Source organism: Pygoscelis adeliae, unplaced genomic scaffold (genome assembly GCF_000699105.1).
Source record: "Pygoscelis adeliae isolate BGI_AS28 unplaced genomic scaffold, ASM69910v1 Scaffold66, whole genome shotgun sequence".
Taxonomy (NCBI): domain Eukaryota; kingdom Metazoa; phylum Chordata; class Aves; order Sphenisciformes; family Spheniscidae; genus Pygoscelis; species Pygoscelis adeliae.
In genome coordinates, this window is record NW_008825167.1 from 11,927,579 (window position 1) to 11,943,860 (window position 16,282).

General features: G+C 39.5%; 1 protein-coding gene across 1 annotated transcript in view; it reads right to left on the reverse strand.

The window, feature by feature from the left end:
* Positions 1-16,282, reverse strand: part of SLC2A9 (solute carrier family 2 (facilitated glucose transporter), member 9) — a 120,965-nt gene that overhangs the window by 97,253 nt on the left and 7,430 nt on the right. Inside the window, exons 3-5 of the mRNA XM_009328855.1 lie at positions 10,709-10,869; positions 3,745-3,869; positions 2,229-2,374 (exon numbers count right to left, since the gene is read on the reverse strand). Of these exons, the coding sequence (XP_009327130.1) occupies positions 2,229-2,374; positions 3,745-3,869; positions 10,709-10,869 (432 nt within the window). The remainder of the gene's footprint in view (positions 1-2,228; positions 2,375-3,744; positions 3,870-10,708; positions 10,870-16,282) is intronic.

Sequence of the window (16,282 nt, forward strand, 5' to 3'; positions counted from 1 at the left end):
GAGCAATTGTACTGTGCATCACTTGCTTTGTGTACTATTATTATTATTATCTTATTATTATTATCATTTTATTTCAATTCTTAAACTGTTTTTATCTCAACCCACGAGTTTTTCTCACTTGTGCTTTTCCAATTCTCTCCCCCATCCCACTGGGTGGGGGGGAGTGAGCGAGCGGCTGCGTGGTGCTTAGTTGCCGACTGAGGTTAAACCACGACAATTAGTGAACAGAAGTCATGATGTAAATCCATGAGATGCTGACAACTAGAAAATAGCCTGCAAATGTCTTGAACCTACTTTTGAACTTGATTGAACAAAGCGACAGAAATTTGAGCAAGGTGTTTGCCAGGGAGGGGAGAGGGGAAAGTATTGCAAGGACTAAAGAACTCAGAAGGAGCACACCATGTTTGTTGCCTCCCAGCTTCAGCAGAAGTGAACTCATCACACATACCCTCTGCCGCAATGTCCTCTGGCAATGACTGCTGTTCCTGGTGGAAAGCTCCCACTGACTTCAATGGGAACCACACGAAGTTAGGGAGGAAAATCCTGTCTTGACTGAAACCAACAGAAATTTTGATAAACCCTTCTATGAAGGATAAGGCTGCACTAGGGAATCATACTTCAAACAGCCTGAGGTTTTCCCTCAGTGCTAAATTTTATTAATATATTAAAAGGAATATATACCCACATACCCAACTGGCTCCAATAATTTTCCTGGAAATATGCTAATTCACACCAGCCAAAACTTTGTTCCTTTTACATGGTGATGTTACCCATCTTGAAAAGAACTAATTCTACAGATAAAGCGTATTTCTTCTTACATAAATTAATGGCTATCTTTAATGGTGTAATATTAATTAACTGCATACTAAAGCAGGTTGTAGAAGTAGAAACACAACTTCCATAATTTGGTAGTGACAACAATTGGGAGGGAGGCAAGGGGAGAAGAGAAATAAAAAGAGCAAGAGTGACCTGAAACGAAGGAATAAGTATTTCCTATTCAAAATATCTCAAAGACCTAACAGGGAAATAAAAATTTGCATGACAACTCACCTTTAAAAGTGTATGCATGTTTAAAATAAAAAAAAATCCCAAACCAAAAAAACCCTACTACATAAGGGCTGACATATATTCTAAGCAGTCAGATCAGCCTCTTGACATTTAATATGCTCATTTGTAACAGACTAGCTTTCAAAGCAAAAGAAGGGACATCTGTAAAAGCCACACAATGAAGGTCAGTGAAAGCCATTTTAAGCTTTTTCCTAAAATCTGTTGCTTTGGTGGTGGTAGTGGGGTAATCTGTCCTTCCCAAACCATTTGCCTTCAGGAGAGCTAACAGGATAAGTGAGCCCAAAGATAAAGGGACAGAATAGGAGAGCCAGTCAGACAAAAATGTAAGTGTCAAGGAGGATGGTATCATGTATTTACAAAGATTTGAATTTGGATGGACACAGGAGGACAAGTTCTCCTCACTTTTCAACTGTTTACTACTTTTGCTGGCTGTCAGAAGGGATTCTTAGTTCAGGTTTCATGGAGAGAGGATTGCTGCAGACGTTTCCTCCACACCGCCTTGAAGATTCATCTCTGGATGAAAAGTGTTTCCAAGTGCCAGCCTGAATAAACCTCAGCTTCATTTATTCAGAGTACTGACGACATCCAGTGGCCACCAAGTTAATCTCAGCCTATGACAGCAGATAACCTCTTATATCAGAATAGATAATCTCTTTCCATAAAGTTATATATTAACCCTGCTCTTCCACATCCTAGTCTAAAAGTAGGAGTGCATTACAAGGAACACTATAATCATTGAGCAAGAGTCTTCCTATTCAGGTCCTCATACAAACTCTAACCAAGCCTTTTTCAGTTCTATCTCACATTGAAAAATTATAAATGAAAAATGCAAAGTCTCTTAAGCACTTCCATGGTACTCAAAGAAACTGGAAACCAGCAAAAATAAATGTACATCAAGAAAGGGGTGGGGGGGGGGAAAACCTGCATACGCACACACACAAGCTGCTCAAGGTGTTAAAACTGCTTGCCACATCTACCAAACTCAGTCACACGTACACACTTCTAAAACACATGGAAGAAACCACTTTTCAAAGTGCTTCAAAACAAAAAAACCAATGTTTCTGTTTTCCACTTTTGTAAGGAACTCAGTCAAAATATGAAAATATAACACTTTAAGCATGCTTGTGTTCTTTCACAGAAAACATCTGTTAAATACTTACTTGCCCGAATATTTCTGGCAGCCCCAAAACTTGACCAGTGAAAACACCAATACAGATGAAAATTGCTGTGACCTGACCCAATGAACCACGGATTTCCTTTGGAGATATTTCACTCAAATACATGGGAAGGGCACTCAGAGAAATGCCTATGAAGGGAGGAAAAAAACATATATTAAGTCAAATCGCCTTTTCATTATGCCAGGTACGAAATAAACATCTACTGAAAGGAGTCTGAGTGCTAATCTGCTCACAAGAGTGGCATAAAAACATGCAAAGAACAGAATTATATCTGTCCACAGATAATATGAATTATCTTCTCTGCATGTCTAATTACTCTTGCACCATTTAATAACTATGGCATTGATTATCTGTTACAAATCTACAGTGATGTGCGTAGGCTGCTATTTGATGAGAAGCACCAAAGGTTACTCAGAGATGAGAATCACCAGGAGAACAGATTTTATGTTTTAAATTTGTTCATTCCAAAGCAAGCAAAATCACGTTAGCACTGGTGCAGGTAAGGAAAAAAACCCCAGTGAGTCAGGCAGAGAGAGCAGATCCTGTCAGATGAAATATTTTTACTGTAAAGGGTATTAGCAGATGTTCCTCTCAATACAGGCCTACAGCTGCAATGAACTCTTAATAGCAGGCATAAAATAAGGGTGAGAATGCTGCTCAGAGCCAGGAGAAAACAGATGCATGACCCTGGTTAGTATAACGACAATATTTACAAAGCTCCAAAAGTTCTGCCATTTGGTGGTACTCTGAGACAAAAATCAGCAGTCAGCACCAAAATTACCCATGAACTTCACATTGCAAGTGACGGACACATCCACTTTCAAACAACCGTAGTTTGTGCTTACTAACAACATAGACAAAGCTTGCCAGGAAGGGGGCTTAGCGATGCAGAGGTCAAAGCATGTTCCATTGTTTAGAGTCATTACACTAAGAGGATAAAACCGTCTTAATTCATCAAGTCTGTCTCCACATTAGGTAAATATTTCTCACCATCTACCGATCTGTGAAGTCGCTGAGAACCTCACTGCTAGCTGCAAGACTATTCTGGTGCAGCAGTGCCTCCATGATTTACTTTTAAACCGGGAAGACCATGTTGCTAGGAGCAAATCCTGATGTACCAAACCTTCCACTTAATCCTACTGGTATTAGCATGGGATCCAACAACTTCTAAACACAAAGCAGCAAGCAGCTTTAATAAATAGACCACACCCTCCTAGCCAAAGGATTTTCATGGTATGAAGACAGATACATTCTACCAGGGCTGGAGGAGGAAGGGGGAGAAACAACCAGGGTGGACAGCAGTGGCTGGCATCCATTCCAGTGTCTTCTCCAAACATCAGATCCTCCGACCTTCATTCTGCTGGTTTGCCCCAGTGAAATCAGTGTGGCTAGTCCCTGAAATGCCTCTTTAATGTAAAGAAAGATCTAACGGCAGGAGAGGAGAAAGATTACGCATGGCGCCGGCGTTTTGGATATGTATGGCATGATAAAAACTTACCTGCATCAACACCCATTATAATGCGGCCCAGTATGAGCATTTCAAATGACCCCGCCAAGAAGGAGAAGGACATCAGCAACGCAGCTGTCACTGCAAACACGTTATTGAGGAGCAACGTACATTTCCTAAAACAAAAAGATATTTTATTTAGATACCTGCATCACGACAGTTAAATCTAGTCATATTCAAAGCACACTAGGCTTTTATTCTTAAATATCCATAAATAAAAAAGTGCCTAACAAACACTGCCTCTTACATGTTGCGTAGAGTTCCGAAATACAACACTATACCCAAATGGATACAGTTCCAAACCTATGCCACAGCTTTAAAACCTATCATAGTTAACTAAAGAGCGGTACTTCAAAGGCATGGCAATTAGCCATCCTACACATCCTAAGAACCCAAGTGCCATGCCCAAGACTCTGTATATGAATATAAACAAGCGTACTCTGGGTGAATGTATGTATGTAGGAACCAGAGAATATACTTCAGTAGCAACAAGCTGATACAACTACAGGCATTTTTATGCTACATATAGTTTTTGCCATTTTGAGAACTTCCCAGCACTGACATATTTATGTCATTATAATTCATCCTTAAACCCATGATATTAAAAACATACATTGAGGAAAATTACTCACTACTTGTAGAGTTAGAAAAAACACTTGGGCTCACAGGAATGATAAAAATCAACCTCTTCCCAAAAATTGTTTAAATTAACCAAAATATTGATTTACACATTTTTTCCCCCAATTTTGAAATTATTTCGTTCTATAGCAGTCAAATAAAATGTGGAAAAAAATATTTCTTTCAAAGAAAAGAAATGTTCTTTATGGAAAATTATTACTTTGTTGGAAAAAAAAGAAAATAATGAAAATATATTTTAAAAATTTCAAAACGTCTCAATTTCTCATTCACACTACACCAACAGCTGTATTTCTTCCAGTTTTCATCTTACAGAACTTTCTGCTCAAGTTTGAGGGACTCATTAATTCAACAGTGACTCATAAGTCTCATAACTTCTGCAGAAGGAAATACTTTACAAAAGAAATGATATGTAGGATTTCATGGGCCTTTGACAGTCAGATTCAAACACTGACATCCAAGGTCTCATTTCCTGGACACTTGGAAGAAGAATGGTTAAAGATATAAGATCAATAGCTCTGCTGCAATGATTCTCTATTGACAGATGAAGTAGAACACCCACCCAGAACTCAGAGAAATCACTGCTACCTTATACACATCTCTCCACAAATACGGATTTAAATGGCTTTTTGCTAAATTACAGCCTGCAGCCAAATGGCCAGAGAAGCCATTATCATCAGGTTCAGCCTTGTGAGCGACTGAAAAGTTTCTTACGATTCCCAGGCAGAGTCACAGCCAGGACTGGGATATCTGCTGGAGATGTGGTGGCCTCTCTACAGCACATCACAACAAGACAGCTGCTTTGCATTGCTTATGATCTAACACAAGACAAAACACCATAATTTTCACAATTACGTGGCAAGAGAATGATCGTACCCTATGTTTTCCATCTGTGAGTCACCTCAGTTATACATGGTAAAGCAACGGAGCTTTGTCTTTACCAGTCACATAATTAAGCACAGTTTTGTTTTGGCTCTAGAGGTACAAGTCAATACTGAAGCCTCCAATCCCACTCACAACAACATATGAAGGAAACAACTGATTTGAAAACAAATTTACCTGGAGATAAACAACATTGATGATGTAAATTATGAGGATTCTTTTAACTTTGACAGTAAATAGCACAGGCTGAAAATATACCAATTTTATTAAAAAACTAAAGTGGTATTAAATTTGCACGTATTCTCAATGGATTTTCAGTCTTTATATATTGTAATTTCCAAGCAAAAGAAGAGCAATGACCAGAAAGGCTGCCTACCCTTTTCTCTTCCAAAGCAGGTAACAAACTGACCCAGCGGTCCTCATTCTTCTCGAGTTCAACACATAGGTACCAACTGGAAATCTCCCACTCGTTGAACCAGTCATCCAACTTGTTACAACAGATCAATACATTTTTGATAGGAAACATTTTTAATACTTGTATTTTTAATTACTGCTCCTGCTTTCTAGTGTTTTTTGAACATTGTTTGAATGAATAACATTGTTTGAAGATCAAACAATGAGAAACAGTTCATTTAAAGTACATGTTTATACAACATAGCTGTCAAGCATGATGACTTTACCATTTGAAACAGATTTTTCAAATGGATGTAATTTGAGAGGGCTAAAGTGATATAAATAATGCCAGAAATGGAAACAAAATGTTCTCAAGTCAAACAAGTGCTATACATTCATCTGAAGTTATTACTTTCTTCTTCTTTAATTTAAATAAAACCTACAAAATATTTATCTTCTTAGAAAAAGTTGGCTAGCGACCCCTTATTCTATGCAGCAAAGAACAGAAAAGTGCAGCCTAACTAACAAAGATAAAAACAAAGAATTTTGTCTTTGCCAGACTGAAAAAAAATTAAAACAAGAAAGTAATATGCTGTTTAGAGTGTTACTATATAAAGCATGTAAAGTTTTGGTAATGAAAACACTGTGCTGGGTGTCTGTTGCAAGGTTTTGGAACTGAAGGGGCTGCAGGGGTGGCTTCTGTGAGGAGACGGAACGAGGGAATAACAAGATCAGTGGAGGAGAAGGTGGTGCAGGACTGAGCAGGTACATCCCCAGAAGGACTGTGGACCACGGAGGACCGACACTGGAGCATAGAGAAGAGTGAGAAGGAAGGAGCAGCAGAGGGAAGTTGCTATGCACTGACCCCGACCCCCTGCACCACATGTTCCCTCACTGAAGGGACTGAGTGTGACCTGCCGTGGTACCAAGGGCGGGAGAGAAGCCTGGAGTGATGTTCAGCCTGGGAAAGTGGGAGGAAATGTGTTTTAACATTTGTCTTGTTTCCCAATACCTGATCAGTAATTAAGTATTTATGCTAATTGGCAATAAATTAAGTTAAATTCCCCAAGTTGAGCCTGTTTTGCCCATGACAGTAACTGGTAAGTGTTTTCCCATTCTTTAGTTTGATCCGTAAGACTTCTTGCTCCTGTTCCTCCTATTTCTCCCCAGTGCCCCCCTCCCACTTGGGGGGTGGGGAGTGACGAGCAGCCAGGTGGGTGCTTGGCTGCCAGCTGGGGCCAAGCCACCACAAACATAAACAGTGGAAACAACTTCTCATCACAGCTCCTAAGAAAAAAATACAGCAAAACCCTCCAAACTCTCCATGCTGTCTGAGTTTACTTCCAGTCAGGTCGTATTATATTCAAAGTTGTTATAATCATAAAAACCCCTATGCTTTCCTGGTCACGTAGGCCAAAACCGTATTACCTTAGCAACAAGGCATAGGAAAAAAAAAAAGACCCAAACCACTGCTTGTATAGCTCTAATTAAAGTGATATAAAGATACTACACTTAATAAAGCACTGCAGCAGACACTTTCCCTTGGGAAAGTCCAACCAATCTTGTCAGATAACTGCACGCACCACACTTACAAAGTGTAAGCGTGGAAACTTCAACACTAAGCCACCATAAGAAAAGACAAACACTGATGTGTTGGTCAGCCTAGTCATTTCTCTCACATCCCAAATCACAAGCTGACAACGTACCAATTGTCCAAATGGTACATGAAACCTATTGAAGTATAAATATCATAGCACAGTTCTCACATAGCACATTTCATTTTTCAGTCTTGCTGAAGGTTATAGAGCACATCAATATCCCTATTTCTGTAACTGGGTAAACAGAGGAATAGATAGCGAAGTGGACTCAACCTAAAGCTAACATGCAAAACAGTGCCAGACCTGGGAAAGGGAACCTGGACTCAAGTTCCAGTCCAGAGCCCCACATGGTTCTGCTGCAGCTACTGCACTAAAAATACTACGCTAGCATTCATTTAGAGATGAAGATTTTGTTCCTTCCATTCAAATAATTCAGAATTTTCTCCAGCCAAAAAAAATAAAGCATTTATGCATTCCAAAAGGAAGATGCTTTCAAAACCTTCTGACTGAGCACAGAGCGTTTGTCACAAGCAGCTACGTCCTAAGCCAGGCAGTAAATTTTGCAGCTTAGTGCCAAAACTGGTCCTCTCTAAGGCTGACTATCCGTACTGCTGCAGGAATGTAACTTCCAATCCTGCACTCAACCTGAAGTAGTCCCAAGAGAAAAGACATTTGCTCAGTAGAAATCCATTTCTATAAGCATTCCAGCTGAGACAGACAGTTCACCCATCAGCTAGACACAACTAGAGCTAAGCTTTAAGGATTTTTTTATTGCCTTTTTTAGGTATTTTGGATATTGAAAACACTTGAGAACCTCTTCCTCAGAATTGCCCTTGTCTTTTTGCAAAATCACATACGATTAATCTCTTGTGATTTCAGGGTTGTCATTTGCTCTCATGATACTGGATAGTTCCAGAGGCCAGAACAGAATCCTAGCAACTACCTGCCCTCCACAGCTGCAGTAACTTTAATTAGGGATTTGAATTAATAATCCTTTTGTCTAAAACTCACAACTAGGAAAATGATAGAATTAAAAGTTTTGTCAAAAATGTATTGTTGTCTCAAAATTCAGTAATAAGAAAGACTCTAGAAGCTCCTCTTGGGAGCAAATATGATACCTTATACAAAAAGTATAGTAAGGGAACTAGGTGTTTAAATAACAAGCTGTGTGTTCTTTAAACTAGGTGTTTAAATAAAAGCCAGTAACAGACTGAATACTAGAACACCATTTCAACTACAGTAGATGACTGTGGTAGCATTCTAAGATAATAACGATAGTGGTAGCATTACTAAAATAATCCAGAAAAATTCCCTTAATCGCTTCATACTCAAAACAGTTCAGTGTGCTAGAGGGAAAGCCTTGTCCCTCTCCTGCAAATGCCTCGCTTGCAGTGGCCTAAGCAATCCACTGAGCATGTCACTCTGGGTGTTCAGGATACGCAACAGCAGCTGCTCTTTGGTAGAAGAGAATTTAAATTATGAAGTGTCAAAGCCACATCTGAACATGGGACTTACGCTTTTGTGGATTTTTTCTCTTTGAAAAAATTACGTCTCTCGAAGTAAGTAGGACCTAGGAATCGGGTAATTTGGAAATTATGTTATTAACCTTACAGCAATATGATTCAAGAGTGCTCTTTTTAAAGTCATACATTATTTCTGACTCATGCTTCTGATCCCCCTTAGTTCATTATTCTGTGTCAGTGCAAATGGAGCTCCGCTTCATCATACGTACAACCCTCCAACCTACACTTGAACAATTTAACAGCGAAGTATTTTATTGTTCTGTCAACATTTCATAATCTGCTCCTCAATTACCGTACCAATAAGTCAGTCTGGTTTCCTCAACCAGACGAACACACTGCAGTGTGAACAGCAAACTCAAGAACCACACTTTGATGAGCAGCCCTTATCCACTGTCCCTGAGAGACACAATCCCTTCCCATCTCTAATCAAGTACTCGTACACCGTATCTATAAGAGAGCTATTTTCACGATTTAACAGGGATAAACATAATGAACAGGGGCAGAGTCTGCAAGCTTTGAAGCTCTGCCCTGGCAACATGATCCGCTCCCATCAAAGTGGTATTCATATTACTGAGATCAGCCACCACTTTAACAAACCTGCACACAAAGTTGTTCTACCCTTCACCAAAAATTCAAGCCTTCTATGAACCCATTTTTTACTTCACTTTTTAATAAAGTAAAGAAGACTCAGCAACAATTCTGGGAATTAATCAGTGAGTCAGGCATAGTTTCATATATTTAAGAAGTGTGTAAAAGCCAAATTGATGATTTGGCAGAAGAAACTGCAAACCTTAAAAAAAAAAGTGACTATGAAAAATATTTAAGAATTGAAAATCAAATGGTGAAGTGAAGGGACAGAATAAATTAATGAAGAACGGATAATAGTTTTACTGTAAGCATGAAATGGAAGAACCTGAAAACATGATCTTTGAGGTGAAAAATGGGATGTGGAAGAGTTGGGAGAATGACAAACAGGCCTAGGAGGGTACAACCTAAAGTGATGGAAATAGTAAAAATGTAGAACAGAAAAGTAAGAACAGTGGAGGTGGATGCTTCTATTTAAGCCTCCATGATGACCTTCTCCAGTGATTTACCTGAGCAAAAATTATCAAATGATATAGAATTTACAATTAAGGAAAATCCAAATGAGCAGTTAAGATGAATGCTACAATGGCTTTTTTTTTCATGCCCTTCTAAATATAGGTAAATTACAAATTACTTTTAAAATTCTCTTTGGAAGACTGTATGAAACAAAAACTTGACAGAAATATCTAGTTAGTACCTGCAGCAAAAATGCAAACACACACCAGCACAAACATTCCTAAAACACTCATATTCCCTATGGTCAAGTCTTGGTCAAATACTGCATTGCATAGAGCAGGGAAGGCATCCCCACGCTTGAGGAAGACTAAACACAAACTTCATCCTAGTTTAGTTCTTCAAACTGTGTTTTAAGTTGACACAAGGAAGGAAAAAAAAAAAAGAACAAATTTTTATTACCGTATGACAACAAATGTTGTTGAGATGCAAACAAGACATATCAATAGCTTTACCTGTGGACAGTAAGATACTCAGCAGACTCTTGAAACAAGAATTTGCCAATCCTTTGTGAAATCTTTCCTATTTTATGGTGTTTTCCTTTTGCACTCTTGACAATTCAACCTCCTTGACATCTAAACCCACTGCCTATTCAGAGCAAATGGCTTCTGCAACTCAAACGATGCACAGTAAGGCCAGAGAGAAAGGTAGTAATTTTACCCTTGGAATTTGGAACTCTTAGAAATGAGCTTTCATTATTTGAATATGTTTAAATTTGCATTCTGGTGAAGAGGGTTTTTAAAAAAAAAAAAAAAAAAGTAAAGCCTTCTAGAGAGACCAAGTGAAAAACTGCTTTAGAAACTGGAAGTTTTCCCATACACTTACCGCCCGAAGAACTTCACAATCGGGGTAACAATAATGGCACCCACAAGGCCACCAATGGCAAAAATAGAAACAGTTATAGACCAGAGGAGAGTCAGCGTGCTTTCATCCACTGAGAAGCCATATCTTCTTTCCCAAGTTTCATTGTAAAACTTCTTGATATACTGAAAGAAAACACATTATAATAATACTACATGTAAAAATCACACTTTAAGAACACAACTGACAGAAACAGAATAAAAAAACCAGTAGCCTGCTTGCAGGAATCACCCTTGCTCTTGTATCTCCCTCCTCCAAAAAATGGGGCCTCATTTCTAGATGCAACTGCAATACAGGCTAACTGAACCAGTCAAAGCATACATACATTTAACTACATGCCAGTCATAAACAAGGTGGGGAAAAAAAACACAGGTAGACATGAATGTAGAAGAGGCTGATAAAAGAGAAACTCCTATAAAGCAAGGATGTTGGAATAAGTAGTAATTCTTTTGGTAAAAGCCTACACTGTGCTCACCATGAAACATTTATCATCTCTATTTTGTATTTCAGTCCTAAAATGCAGATCTCAGATTTGCTCAAAATTAACGTGCCTTTCACTAGACTATTTTTTCCAATGGGACAGTATTGTAAAAGTAAGTGACTCTATAGCAATTGTTTAGTGTAACACTAGAAAAAAAAAATAGAGTGAATTGAAAACAATAGGCATTCATGGATTGAGGGAAGAAGGGAGGCTGTGTCCACTTTTACACTGTATTTATGACACTGCCACATCTGGCAGCCATACAAAATCAAGGACCTACTAAGCCAAGCAATGAAAGATAACATTTTTGTCCCAAAGAATTTACAGCCAAGACATAACTTTGAGAGGAGGGAGGCAAGAGCTGACATCTGTTGGTTTGATACTGATGGGGGAAAAAAAGCCCACAATATCGGTCAAAAAGAGCTAGTTGTCTTACACCATTAAAATTAACAATCCCAAATCACTTTTATAAGTATGTTATAGTTTCTCCCCTTCAAATTTATATAAGCTGCTTTTCGAACGAAGTTCAGGCTGCTGAATAAGGTAAGCAATTTCTTTTCAGTAATGAAAGATGTATCAAACACGAAATCAGACACCTAAGATCCTGATACGAATCTATCTGCCAGACAAGCTGGTTCTCTTAAGAAATGAAAATCTGAGACCTATCTTCTAACTCTTCAGCTATCCTGAAACCTAGTTTTCTCCCATGGCTGCTTAATTTCTTAAGAGCCTTCCATAAGGGCCCTTCCAGGGTTATCTTTTGAAAGCCCAAGTGCCTCCTGAATCTCTGGTGAACTCAGACAGATGCCTGAGTCACGGTTCTCCTTTGCAAAAGCCATGCCAGCTCTTCCCCAAATTCTCACTTTTCTACTACAGTTTCTGCTAGTTTGTCAGGTACAAAAAACTAGCAAATTCTTAGCATGTATGTTCCAAGTTTTCCCCCTAAAAACTACTTTTTTCTTAAAGTCACATTAACCCTCTCGGTCTCTCAGTTACTGAGGCTATTTAAAAAGAAGCTGAACTGTAATACAAAGCCTATATTTTGAATTATTTTTTCAGTCTTGAACAAACGCTAAGGTATTTTGGCAACCTGACACAAAATTATCACTAATTTTATTCCATATCTCTACTGACATTTCAGCTTCTCCAATACATCCCCGATAAAGAAGGTTCCAGTGTGGGACTTTCCCAGACTTTTCCAATCCAAAACATTAATTCAGGTTTCTTGTTATGTCCTCGTATTTTCTGAACACCCTTTTTCAGCTTCATCTATCAGCCTTATATCCCCAAGCCCTCCATCTGGACATTTTTTGTGCCTGCTGAAAGCACCCAAACTCCAGGACCAGCTCACTCTTTAAGCCTTCAATGTGCCAGAGTTTATATTCTTTTTCTGCTTTCCTCACATGAGCACAACTGCAGGTTTTTGAAGAATGTCTTCTAACAACTTCCCTTCCCTGATGTTTACTTACAAAGTTTCTTCATCTTTCGAAAAGATAAAGGATGTCATAGCTCCAGTATGACATTTTTATGCAGTCTCTGTATCGCTTGCAGAGACATCGCCTATTTACTTTCTTTTTAGTCAAGCTTCCTCAGTTTTATGATGTTCCTGTTTCGAAATCAAGGAAAGCTCCGATGCCACTGTGGTGTCTGATGTTCTGGCAAGGATACAGTACCAGGCAGTCACTACTGCAGAAGGGCATGGCACACTTGTGCAACACTCTTACCTGTTCTGTGTCACCACTCTCTGACAAGCTCTACCGTGTCCCAAAGTTTAATCTTGGCACTTTTCCCCAGTTTCTTCTCAGATTTCCTCCAGCATGTCATAGGTAGTAAATTATCCTGGGGCAGGACTCTGCAGTACAAGCCTAACACCACATTTTCCCTGCTCAAACTAGGGATTTCAAACTTCAGGTATTCCAGCCTTGGACACATAGACTATTCGATTTGAGGACTTTATTCAGTTTGAAACACTACCTCTCCACCTGCAAAGTACCTAAGAATGGTGGAGGTAAACGTAGCACTTACTGTCTTCCTTCTATCAAGTTTCTTGTAGGCCTCTTGTGCCCTGAGTTAAAAGGAAGACAGGGATATTTCTCCCATCCTATCTTATATGTTTCTATACAAATAGACAAAAAAAAAAAAACCAACTCAAAAAAAGAAAAAAAGAAGTCAATTTGCTGCTTGGCCCATTTAGAAGAATCTCACAGTAAATTTTCAAATGAATCTGCCATTAAATCAAGTAATACATCTTCCCTTTTTAACACCAGTACTCAGATTATATTTAGATTCAGATATCTACTTATTTATTTGAAGTTCATTGCTCATAGTAATGAATACTAAGAGAAAACATTTTTAGAACACTATTAGCATTTCTTGCTAATGATAATGGCTAAAAATAGTATGCAAATTATTCTCCCCTTGTGTTATGACTAATTTTCTCAGCATAGCTTTGTTATTTACATGGAGACATCAAATAACTGCAAATATTCAAGACAAGAAAGTACAAACTACAACACTCAATAGTAACAGATAAATGTGCTGGCATGTACATGACCTGTGTCTGGATTCCCACCGCCAATGAGTGGGAAGCTAATAACACCTACAGGTTTTGAGGAGTTGCACATGAAAATGAAAACCCAAAGAACAAAACAAATCTGAGCCAACAAATCCACTGGATTTGAATCCATTGAATTCTGTGGAAAGGCTCCTTTGGGATTTTAATCAGTTGTCTGAACAACACTAATGGCATAAACATGTATACAAAAATTTTAGCCCCTAACCAAGCCTACAAGGAGTGGTAGCTGACTGCTATCAGCATCTTGTCTTCTGCTGCCCCAGTTCATTAAGGTGCTAGGGTGGAAAACATAAGGGGAATAAGGAATAGATATATATATTTTATGTATTTATACATACATAAAAATATAAGGGATATATTTTAAATATAAGGGAAATATTTTCCTTGTCTCTTTAACTGTAAATAACTTACATCAAGGGAAGAGATGAGCTGGTCTTTAGAGAAGAAAAATTACCTTACCCATAGTTACAAGGGTCACTCCCACATAGTGACAACTATCCAACTGGCTGACAGCAGGCTATACATTTTTGCAATAGTCTCACTTTCTCCGTACCAGCTCTAAAAGGAATGCAGAGCTGCAGCCGCCTGCAAGAAGGGGCAAGGGCTGCACGGCAGTAAGTGGCAGAGACTTTGCTTCCCGCACAGAGCACAAAGCACATCACTGTTCTACGGATGTTGCCCACAACCGGTCCATGGAATGAATTGTAGAAATTCAGCTCAGAAAAAGACAGTTTCAACTTGTATTCAACTAAAGCATTTGTCTTCCTACTGCCAAATGCTCCCACACGTTTTTAATAAATTCTGGTATCTCTTTGAACAAGCCCATGGAGACTTCCAATTCTGGGTTTATCACATGGTCAAGCACTGTGTGCAGGGGGAAGCACACCTGCGACGGGCCACTGCTCTTTCCCACAGAAAAGTAGGGGACCGAGTGGGAAACGATCTCTGCTCTGAGCAGAGCTGGTGCAGTTTATTCCCCTCTTGCAACAAAAAGGAAGTTGGACTGACTCTACCTTAAGACATGACCTGCAGTAAAGTTCACTAGTGAGAACTGCAGGGGTATTTCCCTGCAGTTTGATGAGCTGGCACAACCTTCAGCACCAAAAGGAAATGTACACAAGAATTTACAAACAGTTCTTCAATGTTTCAGTCTTAAATGAACTTCCCCCCACCCCAGCTTAGTCATCGTGCTGATGTGTTCAGTTCCAAGATCCTGGAAACATCCCATGTGTCAGTCAACTGTCATTATCAAGCATTTTTTCAATACCTCTCAAAGCATCACACAGTCCTTCTCTAAGGTTGGAGGACTTTAGGCACCAAAAGGAATTGTATTGAAGTAAACAGGGGCAGAAGATATCCAACACCCTACAGAGAGATGCTCATACGATGCAGGCTGTAAGCTGCACGTCACCAGAACAAGTTACTTGTCCTACCAAGTTTATAAATGAAACTCAGCTTACAGCTTTTAGGAATTACTGCACTCCCAATATAACCTCTTACAAGAGTGCTGTTCATCTACAGCTAAAAACTGCTCCCCTTTGATTTTCCTCAGTCACCTCACATCAGTATTCCCAAAGGGTCACCTTGCAGCAGATCTGGTGACATACAGGGGGGAAACAGATGGGGCAAAGGTTCCTCTCCTTGTGCTGCAAGAAGCACAGCTTTGGAATGGCTCGCTCCTCCCCACCATGGCTACGAGCAGAGCCCAGACTCTTCTCTTCAACCTGGTCACCGCAGCTCCGGCGACAGGATCAGGAAGGTGGCCTGCCCTAGGCAAATGGATGACACAGATTAATCCTGGGGCTAGAGAGAGGACCAGAGGCCACACTGGTATTTTGCCCTTGAACTACACAGCCATGTATTCCTTGTCAGTAGGGTGTATAATTAAGACTGCTCCTTAGCCCAAGCTGATGTATGGCTAAACATGAATAAGAAGGACATGAAGCTCTCAAACACTGCAACACCACGCTGGAAAAAGGCAGACTTCATGCATACCTGCCAACAGTATGACCAAAGCCATCAACATGGTGCCCAGTTTCAGTCCAAAAGCAACAGTAAAGATCTCAAGTGAAAATGGACAATCCTGGAAGCGCTGCTAACCACAAGGCCTGGAATTTAGCATTTGTCTAATGCCAAATTAGACAAATTAGACAAATTTGTCTAATTTTCTAAATTAGACAAATTTGTCACAGCACGGTTGCACCTTCAACCTCCCTGCCCGCACTCTGGTCATCACTATAATCTATCACATGGTTCAAACCTAACCATCTGAGTGTTGCCAAAGACACGTCCTATCATCCTTTCTTTCCTTTACTCTCACAGGAAGTGGCAGCAGAGCTCTGAGTACCAGGATGGCCCATTTTCTAAATGGCGCTTAAAAGTTTAGAAACGGGACCATTCTCACTGCTCTGTTGACAGTACCGAGGCAGTGCAGGAACAATGCCTACCATCAGGACAATCAATACCATTGCTCACAGAATTT